General features: G+C 34.4%; 1 protein-coding gene and 1 long non-coding RNA gene across 2 annotated transcripts in view; one reads left to right on the top strand and one right to left on the bottom strand.

The window, feature by feature from the left end:
* Positions 1-19,347, top strand: part of CCDC186 (coiled-coil domain containing 186) — a 66,554-nt gene extending 47,207 nt beyond the window's left edge. Inside the window, exons 13-16 of the mRNA XM_007478974.3 lie at positions 5,654-5,734; positions 11,513-11,723; positions 13,127-13,346; positions 15,084-19,347. Coding sequence (XP_007479036.1) covers positions 5,654-5,734; positions 11,513-11,723; positions 13,127-13,346; positions 15,084-15,167 — 596 coding nt within the window. The 3' untranslated portion in view covers positions 15,168-19,347. The remainder of the gene's footprint in view (positions 1-5,653; positions 5,735-11,512; positions 11,724-13,126; positions 13,347-15,083) is intronic.
* Positions 2,501-27,581, bottom strand: part of LOC103093869 (uncharacterized) — a 35,739-nt gene continuing 10,658 nt past the window's right edge. The window contains exons 3-4 of the long non-coding RNA XR_008913170.1: positions 4,064-4,106; positions 2,501-3,378 (exon numbers count right to left, since the gene is read on the bottom strand). This is a non-coding gene — a long non-coding RNA (uncharacterized LOC103093869). The remainder of the gene's footprint in view (positions 3,379-4,063; positions 4,107-27,581) is intronic.

Genomic DNA, 27,581 nt, shown 5'->3' on the forward strand with positions numbered 1-27,581 from the left:
AGTCAGCTAGGAATTATGGAGATTTTAATTAATATAGAGAGAAGGAATTAATGAAAAGAGAGAGAGAGAGAGAATTAATTTAAACTGCTCTGGCTCAGGCTGTCAGAAAGTAGTTAAAGGCCTTAGCCACAGTGGCCTCCCTGAGCCTAAGGGTAAGGGAGTCAGTCTTATCACTCACCATGAGATTGTCTCCAAGCTGGGTTCTAGTCCTCTCCTGAACTGAGTTCAGAACCCAATTCCACTTGAAATTGAATTGCTTCAACTGACTTTTTAACCCCTCCTTTTAAAGAAATTTTCTCTTATATCACCTCCCCTAAATTTTAATGTCTACCAATCACAGTAGATGCTTTTTTTCCAAGACTGCCCATTCTTAGTTCTCACTACTCTTTAGTTCTCACCTTCTCTGGTTAGAGTATATCTTTTGAGGTATTTCACACTTCTTTGTTAAGCTTACCTTTTGTGAGTTACTTGACCTTTTTGTGATTAATTTAACCTTTATAGGTACTTAACACCTTTTTGTATTAGATCTAAAAATAGACTTAGCTTAAAGTCCTAGCTTCACTATAAGGAATGAGGAATGTTCAATCAGGAGTTTACAATTTTATCTTCCCCAAAGTATGTCTAATTAGGGTGGAGTAATGTAAAGTTCCCAAGACATTCTTGATTCTTATTAGACCAAGTATCTCCATTGTTATAATAAGGAATTAGCTAGATCAAATCTTCTAAAGTACAGTCTGAGTAGTTTTTAAGATTCACATATGGGAGCTTGACTTGGTGTAGAGTGGCTTATGAGGAACCTCTTCTATCACTGCATAATAATACCTTTTTCTGCTACTTGGAATCTTGGGAATGTTGCCTGAATCCTGAGAAGTTAAGTAGAATTCCCAGAGTAGCATCTAGTATGTGTCAAAAGTAGGACTCTGAACTCAGGTTTTTTTGATTCCAAGGTCACCTTGTATCTAATGTGCCAGGATTCCTCTCTACAAAGCTATATTCACTAATAATTTGATAATATCTCTTCAATTTGGTGCTACTGAATTGATTCACTAACCTTTCGTTGTACTTCAAGAATTATCCCATGTTGGGCATGTCTCATAAGTGCTTATTAGTAGAATCTCAGGATTTTAGATTGTGTAAAGGTAACCCCTTCCTCCCAGGGTTGTGAACTTTCTGCTCATCTGAACCAGTCCATTAGCGTGGCTGGAATGTTCCAAACAGAGACTTTGGTTCCTGAGATGTGATAGACCAGCATGCAAGGAAAGGAAGTGATGTGGAGAAAGGACAATTATAAAAAAAATGAGACCGTAGAGGAGATCAGGTGCTTCTCTGGAGGTCTTTGGCTGGGGGGGAAGTTTGGCATTGGTGGCTGGGGCAGAAGACACTCTTGTGGGCTGGTAAGATTAGGGTGGCAGTGTAGGAAATATTTTTCTATTTCCTTCCCTCCTTATTTCTTTCTTAGACTATATTTATATTATAAAGTTAAATTGTTAAAAACTTCTATCATCCTCATGACTTAAGGGTTAATTATTTTATAAACGACGACCACAACAATGTTCTTTTTTAAAACTAATACTATATTTCCAAATGAACTTCTAAATATTACATTTGGCATAATATTTTCAATATTACAAGAGGTGGAAAGGACCTTCATCATTATTGTCTAATCATTTTATATATAAGGAATTGCTAGGTAAGAGAATCAAAATGATCATGTATTCTTTTAGTCCATGCCAGTGGACAGTTCCATGAAGTTGGAAAGACTTTTTGTGCAGTCCTGATAGCAAACCGTTACTCCATACCTGAGGACTCTCTAAATATAGAAGGATTCATCATCAGGTTGGCCAAGTATTTCATGAATTATGGAGCCATGGGAATGTTTAAAACTGATTTATGCAAAATGACTCACTCCTATGTTCCCTCTTCTACTATTTCTGTTGCATGGTGGTGGAAAAGTAAGCAGAGGATGTTTATTTTTAGAGTTAAATTAAATATGATTAAATTAAGCACATTAAATGTTGGTACTTATAATCTAGAATCCCTGTCCAAACAGTGTTTATTATTACTGGAGGAACTGAACCATATCAACGTGTAAATGAATCCAAAAGACATTAAGAAATTCTAGGGTTAACCAAAGTGGTCTTAGTCCATCCAAGCACATTAGAAAATACTTCATCTCAATGGACATCTGATCATTTTTTTTGCAGTGCCCAAGAAGAAACTAGTAAAACCTCTATGAAGGTGTAGCTTATGTAATAGTACTGTTGCAGGTGATCAAGATATAGAGGAATCTCAAGAAATAGTGAATTTTTAAATTTTTCAAGTCACTGTTACCTTGATACTTGGTGTTTTAACTGTGAATATTGCCATAGGGGAGAATGTTGATAAAAGTTGGAAACGCTCTAATAATATTCACCTTTTATTATACTTTTAATCTATTTCAGGTTCTAAAGATACTCAGGAGAATTAAGAACTAAATTAGAAATTCAGTTGATTCCTTTGTTCCTTGTTTTGACATGTAGCTGCTTTGAACTCATGCACAGAGGAATAGGCTACTAGGAAAAGTTTCTGGTAAAGTTTCTCAGAGCCCAGCCTAGGCCATGAGGGCAACTTTTTGTCAATAGTAACAGTTCCATGATACTTGTGTGGGTATCGGTCTCTTTCTCCTTTTCCTTCTTTCCTCCTTTAACCCCTTAACCAGTAATAGTACTTTCAGTGCTCCATGATTTCAAAGTGTAGCTCTGGGCGTGCAAGGAACAGAGAATATTTTACCTTCCTACCAGTCATTTCCCCAAATCCCAGCAAAGGAAAACTGGTAAAACATTATAAACACATATCTGATAGCAGTTTTCACATACAAAAGGGAAAGTTAGGAAACCATCTTTACTGCTATGACCTTCCTTTCTCCATTCTAATATAGTGTATCAAAAGGAAAATTTGTAGAATTTCAGTGTGTATATGCAAAAAGCACTTTACTACAGGGAAATTTCAAGGTCTCAATTTTCCCCATACAGAACTGAGTCAAAAACCATTTTCACAGAAATTTTAGAGGGCATAGAAAGGGTCTATAGTTGCCAATGGGCAAAGAAGCTGTCAGCTTAATGTAAAAGCTCATTTTTAAAAACATTACAAAGGTAATAGAAGAATATGAATAATAATCACCTTGTGAAAAACACCTAAAAACAGAGGAAGAGGAAAATGAGTTTTATGGAGGGTTTGATGAAGTATTCAACTAAGCAATATTAGTCAGAGAGTATTTATTGATAAAACTGAAAGGACAACAACAAATTTGTAAAATGGTATAGATGCATCACCATTTATATAGCTCTGTTCTCATGATTGGCAGGGTCCACCAAGCTTGAATTCCTGATGTCTTTGTACCTACATGTCATGTTAGGAAGGGAAAATGGCACATTTAAATTAAGAAGAGTACTTGGACCTTCCAATCTAAGTTCTGGTAATAACACAGTTCTCAAATTTCCAAGGCATTTCAGAAAAGAGAAACTTTTAAAAGACTAAGCAAGATAAAATAATGCACTTTTAACAAAAAAGAGTTGATTGAAAAGGTAGTCTATCAGCAAATATTGACTATTGATTGGTCTTTATCCTCTAAAATTTTTGTGAGAATATTTTGCTGATTACAAAAGTTTTTGCCCCAACAAAGTATAGAAAAATGAGACCTAAAAGTTTTCTTCTACCAAGATGCTTTGCACTTACATGTTGAGATATCCTACAAAATTTTCTTGATAGGTGTAACCACCATGATAACATCATCCCTCTTTTAATTATCTTTAGGCAAAGCATGGCCAGTTAATAAACATTTATTAAATACCTACTTGGGCAGCTAGGTGGCACAATGGAGAATGCTGGGCCTGAAGTTAGACACATAAGCATAGTGTGTCAAGCACTACAGAGCCACCTCAGTAAAATCCATCTTTGGACATTCAAGAGAAATTAGCCTAACAAGATCACACGAGAGGAACCAATTATACGAAGAATGCCTATTGCTCAGGTTATTATGCATTCCTAGATAAACAGCCTGTTGAGTTAGTCTATCAGTACTTACATTTTAGACAGGAACAGCAGATGGCAGTATTCTGGATCTAGTACTGAATAAGAGAAGCATGGATTAGATCATGTTTTAGAAATCATATTGTACATTTAATCCCAGTCTGCTTGCCACAAAAACCTTCTATGATTTGTAGCCAGTGTTCATATCATAATCCCAGAAGAATCAACATAGACACCCAGAATGCAATGGAAATCAGTCAGCTGATCAGCAAGCATGTATTAAATGAACACTGTGTGCCAGTCTTTCACTGTGCTAGGCATTGTGACTACATACATATACAAAAAGGAAAGTTTCTGCCCTTAGGGGACTTGAATTCTATCAGAGGAAATAAGTAAACATAAAAATAATATACAAAGTAATTTGGAAGATTTGGAGAACTAGTCTTGACTGGTATTAGAAAATTATTCTTCCCAAAGAGGGATAGTAGGTGACTGAAGTTGAACTTTGAAGGAAGTTTGAGATTGTAAGAGAATAAAGAAAAGAATTTGGGGGACAGACTGTACAAAGTTGCAGAGACAGATCTGCAAGTGTCAAGTTTGGATGGAATATAGATCGTGTGAAGAATAATTTGTAATAGGATTAAAAAGGTATGTTCTGTAGCCAGATTGTGAAGAGCTTTAAATGTCAAACATAAAAGTTTGCATTTAATACTAGTGGTTAGATAGGGATCATACTGGAGTATTTTGAGCAGAGTAATGACCCACAGCAAGATCTATGCTTTAGGAATATCACTTGGTCAGTTGTAGAGATGAAGAATTGGATAGGCCAAATACTGTAGGCACAGATATTTACTAAAATTATTGCAAAAAATGTGGGCATAAAGTGATGAAGGTGGCAATTTTTGAGTGTAGAGAATGAGAAATATATGAGAGTTATATATGAGAAAAAGAGGGAATGGGATAGCCCCTCAGCAAAAGCAAGGGGTGGTAACAAGTGTTGTATTGATAACAAGAGAATATTAAGATCCAAAGGGGAGGCAATCCAATCCAAAGGCATTTATTAACTGTAGTGAACTATATCGAGGTGCCGAGTTTATCAAGACAAAATGAAAAATAGTCTCTGCCCTCATAGAGCTTTTATTTTATTGGAGTGCTTCTAGCATGTAGGATAGATAGGTCCTTTATGGATAATTTCTGCAAGACATAGAAATGCACAGGATGAGAAAGTATGAATGGATCATAAAATCTACATAAAGAGAAAGGGGTGCTTATGCCAATAAAATATGGATATATTAAACTATCAAAAAATTTTGAAGAGAATTTTGAAAAGGAAATCCTGTTAATTAAATGAATTTTGTATCTTAAATATTAAAATCTGTTCAGTATATAGATAGAATCTCAATTTATCTATTATGTAAATATTTTTCTATATAATACATTTGAGACATGCAATTTCATTTATAAGTGAGTGGTTACTTTTATCTTAATTACCTATTCAGTATCAATTATTTTCTCATTGTTGGCACTCTAGAATTATTGGTTGAGTGTGGTTAACAATTAAATTGCTCAGATTTGAGGTGGTGGGACTAATAGTTACAATAATGCTTAAATTTATTACAGATAATGTTCTTCTTTCTCCCTGTAGCACGAAGAAAATTGGATCAGATTGAGAATGGTAACTATGATAAAGAAGTCAGTAGCATGGGAAGTCGTTCTAGTTCATCAGGTAAATTTTTTTTAAAATCCCAATTGTCATTTCTTGATTATAAAGAGAAATAATTTATATTAAATTAGAGAATTTGTGCTTTTGTTGGTTCACTTTGAAATGATTTTTGGTAGTTAGTACAATTTATAATTATTCATAAAAGTATTCTGCTAAATGTTCTTTAATTGCCTACATTTACAATATTAATACCGGGGCCCTCTTTTTCTCTCTGCAATCTAAACCTGTTTAGTAAGCTTTTAAAGTCCCCTTGATAAAAAGGGGAAGATAAAACATTGATATAAATTCTAGTTTGACTTATCACTTGCCATATATAGATAGTAGATAATTTTTTTGTGTTTTAATTTTCAGGATAGTTTTCCAGTGTAAGATACAAGGAAAAAAATTTGTCTTCATTATCTTTCTTCTTTTAACCTCCATAGTTTTTTGTTTTTTTTAACCCTTACCTTCTGTCTTGGAGTCAATACTGTGTATTGGCTCCAAGGCAGAAGAGTGGTAAGGGCTAGGCAATGGGGGTCAAGTGACTTGCCCAGGGTCACACAGCTAGGAAGTGGCTGAGGCTGGATTTGAACCTAGGACCTCCCGTCTCTAGGCCTGGTTCTCAATCCACTGAGCTACCCAGCTGCCCCCTAACCTCCATAGTTTTTAAAAAAATCACTTTATTAATATGTTGTTGTCTAGTTCCCTTCTTCCTTCTGTTCAGGGCTTAGTCTTAGGTCTGTTTTAATGTGTATACCTTATTTCCTGAAATACAGCTACTTAGTTTGCAATTTATTTACTACAAATGTGACTAAAACTCATTGGGTTTTTCACTAAATTTCTATATTTTCCTCCATGACCATAAACTTTATTGTATGAATAAATGACAGTTTATTGATCTCCCTAATGTTACTGGCATGAATTTGGAGGAATCTTCCAACTCTTATCTTTCTTTACATTGTACCTGTGACCAGTTTTTGTTGGTTTACAGCACAAATTAGACATTGTCATCTGAACTATCACACTAATATCTTACCTGGCTACCTAAATTTCCCTTCTCTAGCCAGCTTCAATACAGTGCTTCAGTACAATATTCAGTGCTTGCCATAGTATTTCTTGAGTTCTGATTACTATCTGGATTTTAAGATTACTCAGAGATTTCCTGCCTTTTCCTCTTTTCTCATCTTCCCCTTTCATTCTAACCACTGATTTTCTCATCTTCTTTCTTTGTATGTAGGAATTATTTTATATATATTTATATAGTTTTTTTCCTAGTACTTAGCACAAGAGAACTATAATAGAATCATTAATTAACAAATGATGTATTTCTTAACCTTTTTTATTAAAAAATTTTTTTATTTATGTAGGATATTTTTCCATGGCTACATGATTCATGTTCTCCCCCCCCCCCCCACTGACCAGCAATTCCATTTATACATATATCATTGTTCAAAACCTATTTCCATATTATTAATATTTGCAGTAGAATGATCATTTAAAGTCAAAATCCCTAATCCTATACCCATGGAACCACATGATTGGTTAAATGTCAAACTTTTTCTCTTGCCTTTTAATTGGCTTCTCTTAGGATAGATATTAGTTGTAGTTTAAAAGAAAATTTTAAATGAATTAAAGCTATGAAGACAGCTTATAATAATTAACAATAAGTATTTATTATGAATTTGTCAGTGCATCATGTTTTTATATTTTTTTTTAGCAAATGTGACAATTCTTACAATTATCATTTCTTATTTACTGGCTCCTTCCCTTTCCCTATAGCATGCTCAGGTCTCTCTTCATCCTTAAAAATCCTTAAATTGGCCCTGTTATTTTGTCAAGCTCTGTCATTCTCTGTCTTTTCTATTTCACAGCCTTGTTGCTTCCATTTCCTCATATCCCATTCATTTTTTAGTCTCATAATCTGAGTCCTCTATGTCATGGAAATTATTCTCTAAGGTTACCAGTGATTTCTTAACTTCTCAATCTTGTGGCCTTTTTTTCAACCCTCTTCCTTTTCTACATCACTGGCTATCTTCATGCTGTGTTTCTTTTTGATTTGCAAAATTTTATTTAAATAATTAATTTAGAATATTTTCCCATAGTTACATAATTAATGTTCTTTCCCTCTCCTCCTCCCACTCCCCTCCCATAGCCAATGAGCAAATCCACTGGGTTTTACTTGTGTCATTGATCAAGACCTATTTCCATATGATTAATATTTGCATTAAGGTGATCATTCATGCTGTGCTTTTGCAACTCCAGTCTAGTGCTTTTGAGTGGTTGAGAGTTCACCAGGTGTAATATGCCTGTTACTAACCTTACATATGCTGCTTCTTGGCCCTTCCCATCCCATCCCATGCTGTTGTGCTTGAATGTACCCATTCTCTTTCCACTTCCAGCCCTGAGAAATATAATTTCACCCATCCTGAAAAGGAAGTATTGCTCAGCTACTCTTCACCATCCCTATGACTTCTTGACCAAAGTAGCCCTCCCTGGCTGGCACAGTTAGATGGTTTCTCTAAGCATTTAGACATGGCATGAACTTAGTACATTAGAAATGCTTTTTTTTTTTTTTACTTCATTCATTTCTTGTAGATTTTGGTATCTTCTCCTTAGACCCCATTTCCTTGGTTTTTGTGACATTGATCTCTTTTGAGTTTCCTGATAGCACTTTCTTAGACTGTTGTATTATCATCCTCCCTTTACCCACTAATGTGACAGTCCTCCACGTTTCTATACTAGACCCTTTTTTCTTCTCTTTACTCTCTTTAGATCTCATCAGCTCCCATTGGTTTATTTAAACAACTGATTCCCTAAACTATATAGAGTCATCAGTTTCAGGTGGGATATCTTTCTGTACCTGGAGGGTCTCATACTCACTCATGTTCCCCAACTCACATGTTCAAATTGCAACTCATTTTCTCCTAAAGTCATTCCTTATCTAATTGTCCCATTTCTGTTGATAGCATAAATAACATTCCAGATACCAGGTTCAAAACTTCAGTTACCCTTGGTTCTTCCCTCTCCCATACCTGCCATATCTAACCAGTTGCCAAATCTTGTCCATTCTACCTCCACTACATCTCTTGCATCCATTTCCTGTCTCTATTCACATAGCCACCATCCTATTTCAGCTTTCTCACCTGGACTATTGAAATATGCTCCTCTTGTTCTGTTTTCAGTCATTTTCAGTCATTTCACATAAAGCTGCTGAGTTGAAATTTCTCAAAGGTAGGTTTGAACTTACTTAAGAATAATATACAGACTCCTCAACTTAGCATTTAGTCTTCGATACTATAGCTTCCAACTAAATTTCTAGTTCTACTTTATACTTTTTCATATACTCTGTTCAGTTTGCTAGTTTACTAGCATTTATATATCACTTTAAAGTTTTTAAGACTTTTTCCTGCATATCTTCTTTTCCCTTCATAACCTTGAGAGGTAGGTGCTACTATTATCTTCATTTTGCAATTTAGGAAAGTGAGGCATCTAGGTTAAATACCTTGTCCAGGGTCACAGCTATGTCTGAGGTTGGATTTAAAGACTCAAGTTTTCTTGACTCCCAAGTTTAGCACTCTCTCCATTGTGCTAAATAGGCTTTCTAGCTGTTCTTTTTTATTTCCCTCTCATTTTTTATTCTCAATCACATGTAAAACCATTTTTTAACATTCATTTAAAAATTTTTTTTGAATTCCAAATTCTTTTCCTCCTCACAACCCTTCCTAAAAACACAAACAATTTGATATAGGTTATATACATGTGCAGTCATGCAAAACTTTCCCATATTAGCCATGTTGCAAAAGAAAACAGACCAAAAAAGAAAAAAAAAACAAGAAATATTAAAAAAGTAAAAAATATCTTTTTATCTGCATTAAAACTCTGTTCTTTAACTAGAAGTGGGATAGCATTTTTCATCATAAATCCTTCTGGACTGTCATCTAAAAGAAACTTAGCAGCACTCCTCCTTTGCCTTTTGTTTCCAAATGGTGTGTGTATATATATATATATATATATAATGTTGGAATTATTTGGTAGAATTCACTTGTGAACCCATCTGATCCTGAGAATTTTTTTCCTGTGGATTTAATTGATGACTTGTTCAATTTCTTTTCTAGTTTTTTTAGTTGCATACCCAATTCATTGATTTGCTCTTTCTCTATTTTTATTGATGTCAGTGTTTAGAGATAAAATTTTACCTAGATACTGTTTTGTCTTCACCACATAATTTTTGTTATGCTGTCTCATTGTCATTGTCAAATCAAATTATTATCTATTTGTTTGTATGTTAGGTTTATGTTTTTTATTTTCTACCCATTTAGAATTAGTTTATTTAATTTCCAATTTTTTCCTAATTAATTTTTAATCTATGTTTTCATGTCCATTTATTAAACGTGATTTTTATTACATTCTGAAAAAGAATGTATTACTATTTTTACTTAAATATATTTGGTTTTGAAGTTTTTATGCCCTAGAACATGATCAGTTTTTTGAAAGTATCATGTACAGATGAGAAAAATGTATAGTTTTTTTCTGTGCTCATAAAATTTTTCCAGAGATTTATCATGTCTAAAATTCTGTTCATTTCCTTCGTTCTTTTTCATATTTTTGGTTAGATTTATCTAGTTCCAAGAGGGGAAAGTTGAGGTCTCCAATTAGGATAGTTTTATAATCTTACTTCCTCCTTAATTAATTTAACTTTTCCTTTTAGGAATTTGGATGCTATATCATTTGAGGCACCTTTTAGCAAGATATGTTTTCCCTGCTTATCTCTTTAATTAGGTCCATTTTTACTTTTCCTTTGTCAAAGATCATGATATTGCTACCCTTGCTTTTTTTTTTTAAGTTCATCTAAAGCATAATGTATTTTGTTTCAGGCCTTTATTTTTAATTCATGTGTCTCGCAGCTTCATATGTGTTGCTAGTAAACAACATGTTGTCTAAATCTAGTTTTTAATCTGTTCTACTCTCTACTTATGTTTTATAGATTAACTCACCCTATTTATCTTGCTCTAAGTTCTTTCCTCTTGACATTGCATCTCTTTCTTCTATGCCTTTAGATAAGTTTTCTTTTGTGTCTGGAATGCACACATTCTTCACTTCTGCCTTTTAGAATTTCATACTTCCTTCAGAGCATAGCTTAGATTCCATTTTCTAGAAGGAGTCTTTCTTGATTCTCCTAGTTCTGTATTGATGAACCTATATCATGCATGCCGAAGCTTGCTGGAGGACACTACTCCCCTCCCCTTCTCTATGCATGCCTAAGGACATTTATCTCGTCACCTGCCCTTCTGTCCAGCAGCCCAATGGGAGCACTTTCTCCCTCCCCTGTCTGGGGTAAAGTGGTGGCTCATATGCGAAGTGAGGGTTATAGTTTGGACCCTTGGTTTCTAAAGTCTCTAAAAGATTTGCCATCATGGCCCAGTTAATAATTTTGTCTTTTGATCCCTCCCTTTAGCATAGTTGCACATAGTAGATGTTTAGTAAATCTCTGTTTAATTAAATTAATAATTACTAGAAAGTGTTTCATCTTTTTTATAAATTAGAAATTTTTTCCTTTGAGTCTTTAATTGTTTCTGTATTCCCATTCCCACAGTGTCATCTTAAAAGGTTTTTCAATATTTTTGATTTTTCTCTGATTCTTGAACTAAAGGACTGACCATGTTTAGGCATTACCTACTAAAATTCTTCTAGAAAGATTAAGTTATATTAAATGAAAATTTTTAAATGAAATGGAGATAAGAAATAATGGCATAAAAGATGTTGTTAAACAAGAATAATTTCTTAGCTTCTTTTTTGCCTCAGGGTCCCTGAATGCTCGAAGCAGTACAGAAGATCGATCACCAGAAAACATGGGCTCTTCTGTGACTGTGGATAACTTTCCAGAAGTGGACAAGACTATGCTGATTGAGAGGATAGTAAGGCTGCAGAAAGCTCATGCCCGGAAAAATGAAAAGATTGAATTTATGGAAGATCATATAAAGCAATTGGTAGAAGAAATTAGGAAAAAAACCAAGTATGTCTTATGGTTTTATATTCTTTAAAATAATATGGCAAGAAGTGATATTTTGCACATGAAATTTAATAAAATTAAGTCATTATCTACAGCTTTGTGCTCCAACTTTTAGGTCCTACTTCATTTTAAAATACAAATAATATTAGCTTTAGATTTATAAACAATTTCTAGAACAACCTAGCTTGTTCCTTTACCATACATGTTATATTATGGTAAACAGATGTTTTCATGCTAAGTCAGAGCCAGAATAATAAAAATTTCCTTCACAAATAGTAACTTTAGTAAGTTAGTCATACAATTTAGGTTATGCATTTATACTCATTTTGAATGAAATAGAATGAAGTATAGTTTTAGATATAAAAGTCAGGAAAATTAGAACTTTGCCATTCTCTTAGGGATTAGCATTATCATAGAATGTTATGTTAATGATTTACAGTATAAATGAAGATATTTAGCTAACTGGGTAACAGGAATTACTAAAAGCATTTTGGACAAAACAATTGAAGAAAATCGAAATATTCTAAGTTGTCTCATTCTTTCCTCAAAGCAGTGTTTGGAATAGCATATCCTCCTTATTCTATAGATGAGGAAATAGGTAGGCTAAGTAAAGGGTGGAACCAGGGTTGAAATACTCAACTACTATTTAGATGTTCTTTCCACTGTGTTAAACTGCCACTAAATATAGAATCTTACTTAGTGTTCTGATACACTTATACAAGCCCTTGTGGAGTGCTGACTACATGTGAAATGCTGTACTCAGCTCTGGGGATGCAAAGAAAAAAAAAGAATCTCTGTCCTCAGAGAGCTTATATTCTATTGGCAAAGATCTCTTCATTTGCAAAACAAATATGAAGTGTTTTTTGGAAAGAGGCATTAACATCTGGGAGGATAAGGAAAGGTCTCATATAGGAGGCAGCATTTGAGCTGAACTTACAGTGAAATTAGGTATTTTAAGAGGCTGAGGTTAGCAAAGAGGGCATTTCGTTAATATAAAGTGACTGGGCAAAGACATGATAGAATGTTGTGGAACATCAAGAGGACCAGTTTTTTTGGATTATAGAATGTATAAAAGGAAATAATATATATAAGCCTATAATTTCAGTTAAGAATCTAAAAGATTTTCATTTTTGACACAGCTAGTAGGTGGCACAGTGTTGGACTTAGAATGAAGATGTAGGTGTGAATCCTGCTTCATATACTTAGCTGTGTGACCGTGTGCAAGTCAATTAATCTTTTAGCCTCAGTTTCCTTATCTATAAAAGTAGAAATAATAATAATACCTACTTTCCAGGGTTGTCATGAAAAGTGCTTGCAAATCTTAGAGTGCTACATGAAGATTGACTATAATTCCATACGTTTTTAAACTGTCAAGGATGCATCTGTAATAACTTTTTTCCTCTCAGAATAATTCAGAGTTATATCTTACGAGAAGAAGCAGGCACACTGTCATCAGAAGCATCTGATTTTAACAAGGTCCATTTGAGTAGACGAGGAGGCATCATGGCATCTTTATATACTTCCCATCCAGCTGACAGCGGGCTGACATTAGAACTCTCTTTGGAGATCAATCGAAAATTGCAAGCTGTTTTGGAGGATACATTACTAAAAAATATTACTTTGAAGGTATTTATTTTTTCATAAATTTTTCATCCAGTAAACCTTATAAAATGTGCTGCCCCAAAAACCTACCTACTGGTAGATTACTTGTGTAATGTAATCCAGCCTTTTATATCAGAGGGTAAACATTCATTTTAAGGTGTATTTTTCTCCCTCATGCTTTCAAATTTTTGAAAAACACTTTATTTTAACAAGGTGAAAAATAACATTATACGGTGATATAGAGAAGAAGAAATCAGTTTAGCTATTATAAAAGAGAGTATAGGCAAAATTTTCTACTTTTTTGGAAGTTTAATTACTTTTGATTTATTAATTTTGTTTTATTGTGGTTAGATTCTAATCTTCAGCTTGGTCAACTATTACTTACTAAATACTAATTAATGTTAATGATTATAGCAAAACATTATATGCTACAGATTTTGTTTTGAGTTATTGCTGCTGTTATTTGACTTAATTACAGCAGCAGATGATCTTCTAGAGCTTGGACACTGAATGAGTTTTTAAAAACCAGTAACTAATCTCTTGTGCATTTTAAATTACCACAGCATTCTTGGCCAAATTGCTGTTCATTTGTTTAAAACTGACAGGCCTTCACTAATCACAGAAAAAAAAAATATATATATATATACATATTTATAATTTTTTTTAAGAGTAGCAATGAGAGTATTTATTCTTTGTCAGAGATATTTTCAAAGCCCAGCGATATTTTGAAGGAATAAGACTTGGTGACAGAATGGAAATCATTGAGTCATAGAATTTCTATTAGTTTGCAAGCTTCTTGAGAGTGGATACTGTCTTTTGCCTCTTTTTGTATTCCTGGTGCTTAGCACAGTGCCTAGTACACAGTTGGCACTTAAATATTCAGTTGAGTATTCATAGTATCTTAGACTTGGAAGGAATATGAGGGGCCACCTAGTCTACATTTAGTTGAACATATTTACATTTCTCACAAGTAGTCATCCACTATTTGGTCCCCAGTGATGGAAGCCCCATTATCGTTTCTGTCCCCAGCGTAGTTAGTCCATTCTACTTTTGGACAGTTCTAAGTGATAGGAATTTTTCTTACATCTGCATAAATCTGCCTCTCAGCAACTTCCACACATTGTTCTCTATTTTGTCTCTGGGGCCAAGTAGAACAAGTCTAGACTCTTCCAATAACAGTCTTTTAATATGTGAAGACAGTCTGAAAGTCTTCTCCAGGATAAAAATCCCCATTTCCTTCAACTATTTCTGCAGCATTGTCTCCTCTGTCCCCTTCATTCCTCAGATGCCCTCTTATCATGCTTACTTGTGTCTCATGCAGTTGTAAAGCAGGTTCAAGTAGCTTTTTTATTCTTTGCAAGAAGGGAAGAATCGTATTTTCTTCAACTCTTCTCTGGGGCCAAGATTAGTCATTATACTTATCTAGTATTCAGCTTCATTAAAAAAATTCTTTCCATCTTTTTTTTTTTGCAGCAGGTGATTTTATCCTTTTCTTGAATTCCCAGCAAGTTGGTCCCTTTAAAGAGCAAGAAGGGCCATGGTATTCATGTTATAACTCACTGCTAAAAGGCAGCAAGCCTAAGCACAGAATATTTCCCTAGTTCTTAAAACAAAATCATGCTTAGGGTTCAGAGAGAAATAAGTATGCTTTTGTTAATAAGCTTTTTAGAGAAAAAAAAATTTGAATGTGAATCCTTTTATTTGTATGAGTTAATATTTCTTGTTTTTTTTTCTTCCATTTTAATAAATTAAAAATAAAAGGAAAATCTACAAACACTAGGAACAGAAATAGAACGTCTTATTAAACACCAGCATGAGCTAGAACAGAGGACGAAGCAAACATAACAGAAAATTCTTGCACAGTAAACAGACAAAAGCTGCAGAAGGAACAGGTGCTACAGACATCGGTGGCGTTTTGAAGTTTTTCTTATGATTTTTGTGTCAATCAGTGAAAGTATGTTTTTGCCTGTTCAATACAAATTTGTCAAAATTGAACTTTTTGATATGACCCATCCTTCCAGAAAGCTATTCTCTGACCATTTGAATGAATTGCTGCGTGTACTGTAAGTAGCATAAGCTTCAAGATTTTAATTGCTTGCACTGTGGAATATAACATTCTATTAATGATGAATTTTTTAAAAGATTGTTTAATTTGCTAATAGTCATATCAGATGCTGAAAAATACTATAAGGGCTTTCAAACACTATTTTTCCATCTCTCTTCCCATTAACATGCCTTATACATAAAAGGTGATTCAGCCTTTTTAAAATATGCATGAAAAGACAGGCGTTAAAAACCATTCATTAATATGCACTTTCTTACTCTAAAATAAGCTGAACACAAATAACTATAATACATTAACTTTGGAATTTTCATTACATTTTGCCATATGTGGTAGATTGTATTTGGTTTTGTGACTTAATTTTTAAATTGATATTTGAAGTGGAGTAGAAAAGTTAGCTAATAGTGACAATGTGTGTAGTATCCAGAGAGAAGTTCAAATATTTGTTTTTCTCAGTGTTTGGTTTGGACATTAAGCTTTTCCTACAACTAGATACCTTTTTTTTTAGTACCTATGCATGGTTCGTTGTATTTAAATGCTTCTCATTTTCACAAATATTTTTTGATTGATAGCTAAATGATTTCCTAGAATTCATTTCCATAAAACTGATTCCCCATAGTATGTCTTTAAAAAGTTTTCATTGATTTAAATTCAAATTTTAAAATTTGTTCTAGTCAGAACAATAGGCTCTGTTTTAGAAGCCATGATATATGTATATTCCTATAAGAAGAAAAAATGTAATAGTGTTTGGAATCCAAGTCACAAGGAAAAACAGCATTCATATGTTTTGTCAAGACATTTTATTTGTATCCTTTTCCTTTGCCTTGGTAGGTCCATTTTATACTGTAAATTATAGCATCATTTCTCAAAAATTATTATATTTTTATTTAAAACACACAATCACCTATGTGTAACCAAAGGATTTTTAGAGCCAAATGCATATACCTATTGAGAGATTTTACTATATTTATTTAAAATATGTACTTCATTTTTCTGAGGGTTATCAATAGTAATTCTTACATAAATTCCATTAGGACAGGGACCATTTTTTATCTGTTTTTCTTCCATTGCCTAGTCAGTGCTTTGCATATAATAGGCATTTAATGTTTAGTGTTTCTTGAATATTTTCTCTTGTCAAGATGCTACTTAAATTTGCCCTCATCCCTTAGAATTTTCACATTCATTCATGTACATAAATTTCATTACATTCAGATTGTTGTTGTGAATACAATGCCTTGGCTAATATTTGGTGGTTATTACTGTCAAAGTGATTAGTTTTTGTTTAATTTCAAAAAATTTTAAAGGGAAATGGATCCCTGTAGGCTCTGGTTATTGCTCTTGAAAGTGTTTTTTTTTTTTTAAAGAAAACTGAACTCTACAGGAGGATCCATCATGGTACATCCCTTTTATTTGTTTTAAAATTCTACTTATTAATTTGACAATGTTAAAAAAAAGAAATGTGCTAAATAAGGCTAATATTTAAATGCTTAATTTCTGTGGTGCAGCTTATATTTTCTGTACATTTAATTCATATACATCTCGTACCCAACTCCTATTCAGAAATTCATAAAATTAAATTCAGTGAAGATTGTTTATGTTAGCTGAGAATTAGTATTGATATGCCATAATGTGTCTTATTTTTCATATGTATAATTTATGAAAGTAAAAAATGAATAACTGTATAGGGTAAGTGCAATCATACCTGTCTTTTTCTCCCCATTATTTTAGGCCTTCATTGACACTCCTAGTGACTGCTTACTATAGCCAGATTTTTGCTCCTGTATAATCAAACCATGCTTGATTTGTCATATAAATGTATCTATGAGTTACAATTTTAGTTTTTTTCCATCTATGAATCATATACCCAGGAGGCCAAGATAATTATGTATCCATTATGTACTATTTAGATAAACTTTTAAAATTTCTATATTTCTCAGATGGAAATAAATTATTCTAGTATTTATGTTTGCCCATGTCCATTTGAATAAATCTTTACTAGGAAGTTAGTTTTTGGAATAAAGCCATTAGAAAGTGTGTTGATCATGTTCTTATTTCTAATATAAGTACAAGACATTGTAGACATCCTTTGAAGAAAATATTTTACTTTTTTTTTTTAAACGATATACACTTCAGCCTTATATATCTGGATCAGGACTGAGAAAAATGAGGGCATACAAAAATCCAGATTCTCCAGATAGATAACTAGCTGTATAGAGAACACAGTAGATTTATACCTAGTTCATTGTGTAAGCAAATGCAATAGTATTTGTGTAGACTCTTGTTATTTAAACTATATGGGAAAAAATGAGGGAAAGGTAGTTCAGAGACCTGGAAAAATAACATGTATGCTCTTAAAAAGAAAATCATACTCATTAAAGACTCAATACATTATTGGTATCTTCAGCTAGGTATCAGTATTTTAGGTTCTCTGGATAGTGGGGAATAGCATATGTATAAGTTATCACATCTTAAAAAGTAAATATAAGTATTAAAAATTACTGACAATTTTCTCATAGTAATTCAACTCTTAACCCTTCAGCCAGTTTTGTTTTGTTTTTAAGAATTATAAATGGAAGATTTAGCATGAGGGTATAAAAAGAAGGGTAGTTTTTGAATTACTTTTTAAATTAAGCAATGTCTTTTTCTCATATGCCCTGTTTTCTCTGCTGCACACATGTGAGGAATATTTTTTTTTCCTAATTATATAATCTTGTGCAGTTTGGAATTTTTTAGTGTGTGCATTTATATTCATAGATTTGTTATCGGATTACATATGCACAAATATTATTTAAATATGTAATGATTTTTAACCATGGGCGGGGTCATTGATGAATGGAATTCAATTCATGGAAACAGATTTAGGATATCCAATTTTTAGAAGTCATTTCAAGGGTAATTACTGTATAATTCAGTTCTATTGAGGTGATCAAGCTAAGGGATTGATAGAGAATAACCAAAGATACCAATTTAGTTTTATATTTTCAGAAAATCAGTTCTAAGGACACCTGTTATAGATAACATGGCCCTTTATAACAGGTTAGGCAAATGTTAGGGAAATTTTAGGCATATGTATAGTTCGATGGCCCAATGTTGCTTTGAGTAAATTCTTTTTTTTTTTTAAAGGAATGCTTTGTCTTACTGAAAGAGATTACTGTGGTTCCACAGATTTTTCAGCATTAACCAGACTTTGATACTTATTTATTTTTTCTTTTAAGAAAACTCTTATAACATATGGCATTGGCTTTCTAGTAATGTTTTTAGATTACTAATGCCAACTGGTATTGCTGACAAACGCATCTAATTATGTTGAAATATCATGTCAGTTTCTTAAGCCAAAAAAAAAATTCCTTTTGCAGTATGTTTAAATTCATTCTTTCCTACAAAGTTTTACATGTGAATTTAAAACTAGATTTCAAAAAAAACCTTTAGACTATGTTAATACTTTAAATACTTCATGGCACCCTGGTGAAAATCTTTTATAGGCCATCTTTTCGTTCATTGTGCTTTCCTGTTCTTGTGCATATTGGCTCTAGTGACTTGTGGGTTCCCCCCCCCCAATAACCTTAAAAACAAAATCCTTTTGACACTTAAGAACATTGCTCTTTTTAGAATCTTTATTGCCAGTTGGTGGCACTATTAACCAGAATTTCAAAAGAGATAATTAATTGAAAATGTCTCCAAATATTAAGATTTTTGAACAAAATGATTAAATGATGGTATAGTTGTATAGTAAAGATGTATTTTTATTCCAGAATGGAAAGTTTTTTAAAAAATTTCTGTGTGTCCATCTGTCTGAAGTGAAATTTGTTTATATTCCTGGATATGTGCATAATAGACACTTTGATTTCATTAAAATGTTAATTTTGTAGATATGATTCTGTATAAATGAAGTTTTTAAAGAAGTCATCAAAAGTTCCACTGTATATATTATACTATTAAAAAGAAAACATCTGCATACTATAATTTAATGGCATCTTGACTCCTTCTTTACATCTACTCCTACTTGATAGCTCTTCAGAACCTGTCTTTAAGGCTGACTCACATTTCCAAAAATGATATTTTTACCAGGCTTGAAATACTCTACTTCCCTTACTTAAAAATTTCCCTTTTTGAAATAGCCAAAAGGATCCTTAGGGACTACCAAATCCAACTTCCTCATTTTATAGATGAGAAAATGAAGGTTCAAAGAGGTTAAATAATTGGCCCAAGATTACAGATTCAGGTCTCCTCAAAGCTCTTGTCAGTGACCACGACAAATAATTAAATTTCTACATGACTTCAAAATTAATAAAATGGTCAGATGCAGATTTTCAAAACACTTTTTTGAATTTTGTAATAAGCACATGCATATTTTTGTTGGAGTTAATAATGTAGTTTCTGAAGAATTATTTTTCTAAATCTAACTTTAAGAAAAAAGAACTAATGTACTTGATAGTAAGAAAACATGATGTGGGTTAATTCTACTAAGTTGGCATATGTAATAGGCATATCACACACAGTTTTGCTTTCCACTATTTTTTAATCAGTCCAGAGTATACAGAGTACTCAAATCAATGTGTTCATTATGGAAGAAGAATCCTTTCCTGAAATCATGTTCAGGAAATGGGAAAGATTAATGAGATAGCCTGTTTTGTTTTATTTCCTTTTCAAGTGTGACTCAATGTAATAGTTCAGGTCACACAGTTACACTGACTGGGCCCATGACAAATTTGTGCTCTAGTCACACTGAATACTCACTGGTGCAGTCTTCCCTGTTTATATGTGTTATAGTCCCCTTAGTGACTGTTTCAGACTTTTTACTCTTTAAGACCCCCAAACCAGACCCCCCCCCCCACTCTCTGTCATGCATCTCCTCCTACTTTACCAAGGAAATAGAAGCCATCCATCATGATCTCTTTTTTTCTCCCCTATTTTATACCTCAAACTCTCTTGACATCCTTTATTCTTTTCTCTTTTTGCCCTAGTGTCTGAAGAAGAGGTAACTTTCTTTGTTAAGGTCAACCCCCTCTCTATTTGTGCTTTTGGACCCATTGCCTTGCTTCTTTGATCATTCTCTCTCTGTCATCTTCAGCCTATTATGTACTGACTCCTTTCCTGCTGCCTACAAAAATTCCCAGATCTCCCTATCTTTTAAAAAACCTTTCATTTGACCTGGCCATCCTCTCAAGTTATTGTCACATATCTTTCTTTCCTTTCACAGTGAGACTGCTAGAAAAAGCCTCTATGCTCTTTGCCTGCAATTCTTCAACTCTTACTCTTCATCCTCTTGTGATCTGGCTTCTGGCCCCACTCTTTTCTGAAATTGCCCTCTCTGAGGTTACCCATGATTTAATTGTTAAATCTGATGACCTTTTTTCAATTCTCATCTTTCTTGATTTCTCTGAAACTTTTGACACTGTTGATCTCCCTTTTGTCCTAGACACATTCTCTCTTGCTCTCATGACAGTATTCTCTTTTGTTTTCTTCCTTTCTAATAATTTTTGTGAGTTTTCTTGGCTGAATTGGATGTACACCCTGTTCTCTAATCCTCTGCCCTGTCTCTTTTTATGCTATCTTAGTGATATAACTGACTTCCAGCCTCTTCTTTCCCCTCACACAAGATGCCACTCCATTTCACTCCATTTCGGATTCTCATCACTCTTGTTTAGCAATAGCTTCATAATTAGACCAACTGCTTCCAGCCTTTCCTTCTCCAATTTTTCACAGCTCTCAAAACAATCTTGGAGCACAGATCTGATCATATCCCTCCCTATTCAAGAATCTTTAGTGACACTCCTCTTCCTCTAGAAGAGGATAATGGAATTGAGGAGACACCTTGGAGGCCATTTGTTCTCTTTAGCTCGACCTTTAAAGCCTTTGCAAGCTTTCTCTAGCCCTTCTTAACCAATTTATTATTACTTGTCATACATACACATTCCTGGCAAATTAGCTTATTTACGATTCCCTGAGCACAGCATTTCAAATCTCACCATTGTGCCATTACAAGGCTGCCTTTCACATCTGAAATGGCAATCCTGCCTCATCGCCACATTTTAGAAACCTTATCTTATTTCAGGGTTTGACTTTGATGTCACATCCTACTAGAAAGTCATTTGTGCCACCTGGCTTCCTATGTTATTAGTGCATTCTACTCAAATTATTACTATCCTGTGAAGATGTCATTCTATTAGAATGGAAATTCCTTGAGAGCAAAGACTGTTTGGGGGTTTCTTTGTATCCCTAGTATTATGCCCATAGAAGGCACTTAATGCCTATTTAATCATCACCTTTCTACTTTGTGTCAATGACAACTTGATATCAGATAATTTTCATTGAAAAGGAATGTCTCATAGGGAAAAACAAATACAGGAAGAGTCATTCCATCTTTCATTTGAACTCAACAGCAGTAAAATCTGAGGATAATGATTATGATGACAAGTTTTCATAGTGCCTTAAATTCTGTTAAATAATATCCACATTAGAGTAGACATGGTGACTCATATCTTTGTGAATGGAAAGACCATACAAAAAATTGCTTATAATCCCAATTGCATCCTAATAAAACCATCCCAGATATACAAATGAAAATAAAAGAAAAAAAATTATACCTTTCACACCTTTTTTTCACATTATCCTCACCATAACCTGTAAAGTATACAGTATAAATACCTATACTTTATAAGACATCTCTGAGAGATCAACTACTTACTCTGGGTCACATAGCTAGTTCATGGTAAATTGAGAATTTGAACCAAGTCATCTGACTCAGGTCCAATCTTCTTTCCACTCTATCATGTTGCTCTGTAAGTAAGAGCAATTGACCCCCTGTGCTGTGATTGACCCTCCTGATCTGTTTTTATACACTACATGGTCTCATTGAAACTTGAGGCATCGAAGTGGTATTAGATGGGTCTGGAATCAGGGGACCTGAGTTCAAATTAAGCCTCGGACACTAGTGACACCTTAGGCAAGTCATCTAACCTCTGCCTCAGTTTCCTGAGCTATAAGATAGGAACCATAGTAGCAACTTACTTCCTAGAGCTATCATGGGGATAAAATGATTTTTTTGATAATGTATTTAGCACAATTCATGACACATAATAGGCACTTATTGTGTTCCTTTCTCCAATGACTAATTATTTCAGTCAATCAACAAGCATTTATTAAGTGACTGCTATGCCAGAAGATGTCTTAGGTGCTTGGCATACAAAGACAAAAATAAAAGTCCCTGCCTTTGAGCTTACAGTCTACTAGGGAAAATGGACACATAAGTAAATATATAAACAATAAATACAAAATTATTTGGGGGGAGAAGGTATGAACAGCTCAGAGGTATCAAAAAAGACTTCACCTAACTGGTTCTTAATCTGCATTGTAAAGGAAACAAGGACTTTTAGGAGGCAGAGGTGAGGATGGCGAATAAGTGCTCTCCAGGAATAGGAGTACTGTGTACAAGGAATAGTCAGAAGATCAGTCTGATAACACAGTAGTTAGTGTGCATGAAGGGGAGCCATTTGCACAGCTGCAAAGGTAGATTGAGGTGCGGGTTGTGAAGCGTTTTAAATACCAAATGAGTTTTCTATTTGGCTAGTTATTAGAGTGCCTTTGAAGATTTGAGTGAAGGAATAGCATAGTCTGCATTTTAAGAAAGTCACTTTGCAAATGTGTGTGGTATAAAGCAGAGAAGGGAGACTAGGAAGCTTTTGCCATCGGTGATGGGAGAGAGGTGATGAGGGACTCGCCTAGGATGGTGGCTGTTTGAGGGAAGATAGAGAAGAGATTTGGAGGTAGAAACAAATTTTGGCAACAGACTAGATATGTAGAGTGAGTAAGATAGGTGTTAAGGATGATAATGAGGTTGCAAACTTGACTAGAAGCATACTGTTAATTTAAACAAAAGTAATTTTGTAAGTACAGCCTTTTACGGGGTATGGGGAGGTGGAGGAATATGAGTAGTTTGGGACATTTTGAATTTAATGTGCCTAAGAGACATTCAATCTAAACAGTTACAGTTGATGCTATCAGACCAGAACTGAAAGGAAATACTAGGACTGAATAATAAATCTTGGAGTTACCAACACAGAGCTAATAAATCCATGTTGGCTGATGAGGTCACCAACAAGGGAGGTGTAGAGAGAAGTGAATACATCCAAGCCATATCCTTGAGGATCCATTCACAATTGAAGGGTGGATGTGAATGATTATCCAGCAAAAAGACATTGATGGGCTGTCATTAGATAGGTAGAACAGAAAATCAGAGCTGTGTTAGGAAAACTCAGAGAGGAAGGAAATAGTATCTTCCATGATCAATGCAGAGAGATCAAGAAGTATGAGAACTGGGGAGAAAAAATCACATCTGGAGAGATCATTGATAACTAGAGAGAGCAATTGTGTAGTGAGGTCAGAAGCCAGATTGCACAGTGCTAAAGTCATGAGACCAAAGTGGAGGGAATAAGTTAAATAGCTATTTCAAGGAATTTGCCCAAGGAGAGAGAGATTGATAGCTTGAGAGAATGGTAGAGTCTAAACTATGGAGACTTTTTGCCCAGAGACCCTCTTAGTAGCCTGTTGAAGTCTATGGATTCTCACTCTGAAGACTTTTTAAGTACATAAAAATATGTAGGATTATAATAAAAACTAATGACATTACACACACACACACACACACACACACACACACAGAGACCTTAGATTAAGAACCGTTGGGCTTTTGATGGGAAGGAGATGATAAAGGCTAAAGATAGGTATGCTTGTAGACATCAGGGTAAGAGTCAGTAGATACTGAAGATTGGAGGTGGAGAGGTAGGGTTCAATTCAAGGAAAGATGTTGGCCTTGAGAAAGACAAAAGCCACTTCATCATCAGAGACCCTAAGTAAAGGAAGAGAAGATGGGGAGATGACATCAAGAGGTTGTGAGATGGAGAGAAGAGGGAGCTTGTGGTGAATGGTCTCAGGTCTCCAGGTAAGAAAGGTGGGGAGAAGCAAGGAAGGGGATGTGGGAAATTTGAGGAGAAAAAAATTAGAGCAGCTATTGTAAGAAGTGAGGTAGAAAATCAATTGGGAAGGAATAAAAGTATTGCCTTTGTGAGGATCCAGTTGAGATTAAAATTATAGTAGATGAAGTCAATCCCAAATGTGTATGTAAATTGGTTGATCCAGCCCATATCTCTTTCCTGAACTCTAGTTCTGCATCAAGTTAGCTCTCTAGTGGACATCTTCACTTTGATGTCCTCTTGGTCACTCAGCTTTGTAACTTCAGCATGCACCATTCTCCCACTTCCTTAGGCTTGCAACCAAGGAGTCATTTTCTTGATTCATTATTTCCCACCTCACATATCTGTTGAAAAAGCTTGTCAATTTTCCCTTTTAAACATCTCTCAAATATACTCCCTTCTCTCCTCTGACACTTTTACCACCATTTTGGTGCAGGACATCATCACCTCACATGTGGGCTTTCTCAGTAGCTGCTGGTAGTCTGTCCACCCCAAGTCTCCCTATTACAATCTATATCCTCTATTCAGCCACCAAAGTGATTTTTCTAAAGCCCAGGTCTAACCATGTCACCTCTTTAATAAATAAATTCCAATGGCTTCCAGGTCCAAATACAAAAATGCGTTGGTGTTCATAACCTTTCCAGACTGCTTATACCTTCCTCTCTGTCATGAACTCCTCAATCCAGTAACACTGATCTCTTGCTGTTTCACAAACAAGACACTCAGCTCTGGGTGTGTTCTCTGGCCATCCTTCATGCCTATAATGTTCCTCATCCTCATCTCCACTTACTAACTTCCCCAACTAAAATCCCATCTTCTACAAGGAAACCTTTTGGGAGAGGCTTCCTCTCTTAATCTTAATGCCTTCTCTTCATTATTTCCTCTTTTCCCTTTTTATAGCTTATGTGTATATATTTGCTTATTGTTTCACCCATTCAATTGTAAGTTCCTTGAGGACAAGGATCATTTTTTGGGTATCTCTAGTGCTTAGCAAAGTGTGTGGTGCATAGCAGGTGCTTATTGTTTATTGATTATTAATAGCTATCTTCCAGACTTCCCTGTTAGCACCATCCCCATCCAGTTACTTGTCAACTCTTATCAATTCTGCCTCCACATCTCTTTCATCCATCCTCTTCCCTATTTCTCTGTGAGAAACAGCCACCACAGTATTTCAGGTCTCCATGTCGCTTTTGCCAAGAATAGTTTAATGGCTCCTCAGCCCCCTCCCACTGCCTCCAGTCTATCCTCCCACCAGACTATCCATACAACTACCAAAATAATCTTCTTAAAGGATAGGTCTTATCCCTTCTCAACAAAACAGCCCAAAACACTCATGTAATGTCTTATCTCTTTAGTATAAAATGTAAACACCTTAACTCAGCATCCAATTTAGCTCCGACTTCCTTACACAGTTTATCTTCACACAGTTTGTGTTCCATCTAAGTTGTATGAATTATTACTTACACATAGCACTCTATCCTGTTTCCTTCCCAAGTTCCCAAATATCCTCTTTTCAGAATCATTATTTTTCTGCACTTGGGCACCCCCTCCCAAAAAACAATAGGCTTTTTTTCCTACTATTTCTCAATTATATGTGTATATGTACCTTCCCCTCACAAAATGTGAGCTCCCATGAGGGTAGGGTCTCTTTCAATTTTTATCTTTTTTTCACTCCCTTGAACAATGTCCTATACATGGTAGGCACTTAATGTTTGTGATTCAGTAAAAGTTGAATCATAATTATTCCTTTGCTATAGACCAATATTACTACTGTTACTATTTTTTTAACTTTATTAGGAACAAAGCATTTTATAGAGGCTTTGGGAACAAATTGGCCAGATTTCATGGTCTTCTCCAGGGAGATATGATTTGCTATTTCTTAAATTAGCAATAGGAGCTTTTGTTTTTCATAATAAGAATGAACACAAGGCATATCTTTTTACTAGATACTTGCAAGACATTGAAACTATTAAAAAAAAAAAAACCTACCTAGTTTGCTAGTTTTTTTCCAATCAGATTACTTACCTATAAAAGGCCAGAAGTTTGTTTTTAAATTTCAAAAGGGCAACCTTTCCAATGTGGTGGCCACAGATGCCAAAAGAAGCCTTTTGAAAACTGAAGTATCCATTGAAATAATTTTTTTAAAATTTGTTAAAGGGGAAATTAATGACCAATTTTCAATTAACTTTATATGGATTGATAGTGTAGTTTATCTGGCAAAATACTCCATACTAATTTCCTTTGTTAACTAACATACAGTTAGAAGCTTTTCTTTCCATCAGTGACTATGTGCTCAGAAAATCTTAACTAAAATATTAGCCTGAACATAATATAAATGGAAAAAAAGGCTGCAAAATTTCCCTTCTCAATATATACTCTCTCCTGGTGATTTCTTAGGCTCTCTTGGATTTAATTATCTTCTCTATGCTGATGACTCCTAGATCTATACATACAAGCCCTTATATATCTTGTGAACTAGTCCCACATTGCTAACTGCCTGCTAGACATCTCCGTTTGGGTATCCCATAGACATTCAAACTCAGCATGTTTAAAACATCTTATTTTCTACTTCCCCCTCTTATAATAACTTATCTATGTTGTCAAGGACACTGTTATCTTTCTAGCTACCCTGATTTACAACTTCAAACTCACTGTCTTCATTTTCTCCTATATTTACTGTTGCCATGTTGTTGTGTCTACCAACACATCATTTCTTTCATCTGTTTTCTCTATTTGTGTTCTAGTTCAGTTCCTCATCACTTCTCAGACTATTGAAATAATCAATTGGTCTTCTTGCCTCTAGTCTTTCCTATCTCTGATCTGTTTTCCACATAGCTACCAAAATGATATTCTTAAAGGATAGATCTGACCATTTCATGCTCCTGTTCAAGCTTGATGGCTCCCTCTTATTTATAGGATTCAAATACAAATGCTTCTGTTTGGCATCTAATACTCTTTGCAATCTAGCTGCAACCTTTCCAGACAGATTTTACATTATTACAATCCAACCAAACTGGCCTTATGTTCCTGGTGCTCATCAATTCATTGTGTGCCTCCAGTGCTTTCCATCCCCATTTCTACTTTTTTGACTCTACCTACCTTCAAAATTCAAATCAAATTTACTCCCTGTAGGAGGACCCTCCTGAATCCTTTCCCCCATTTACTTTTTTGTTTTGTTTTGTTTTAAATTCTCCATCTACATCCTTTTTCTTTTAGTAGAATGCA

Source organism: Monodelphis domestica, chromosome 1, assembly GCF_027887165.1.
Source record: "Monodelphis domestica isolate mMonDom1 chromosome 1, mMonDom1.pri, whole genome shotgun sequence".
NCBI lineage: Eukaryota > Metazoa > Chordata > Mammalia > Didelphimorphia > Didelphidae > Monodelphis > Monodelphis domestica.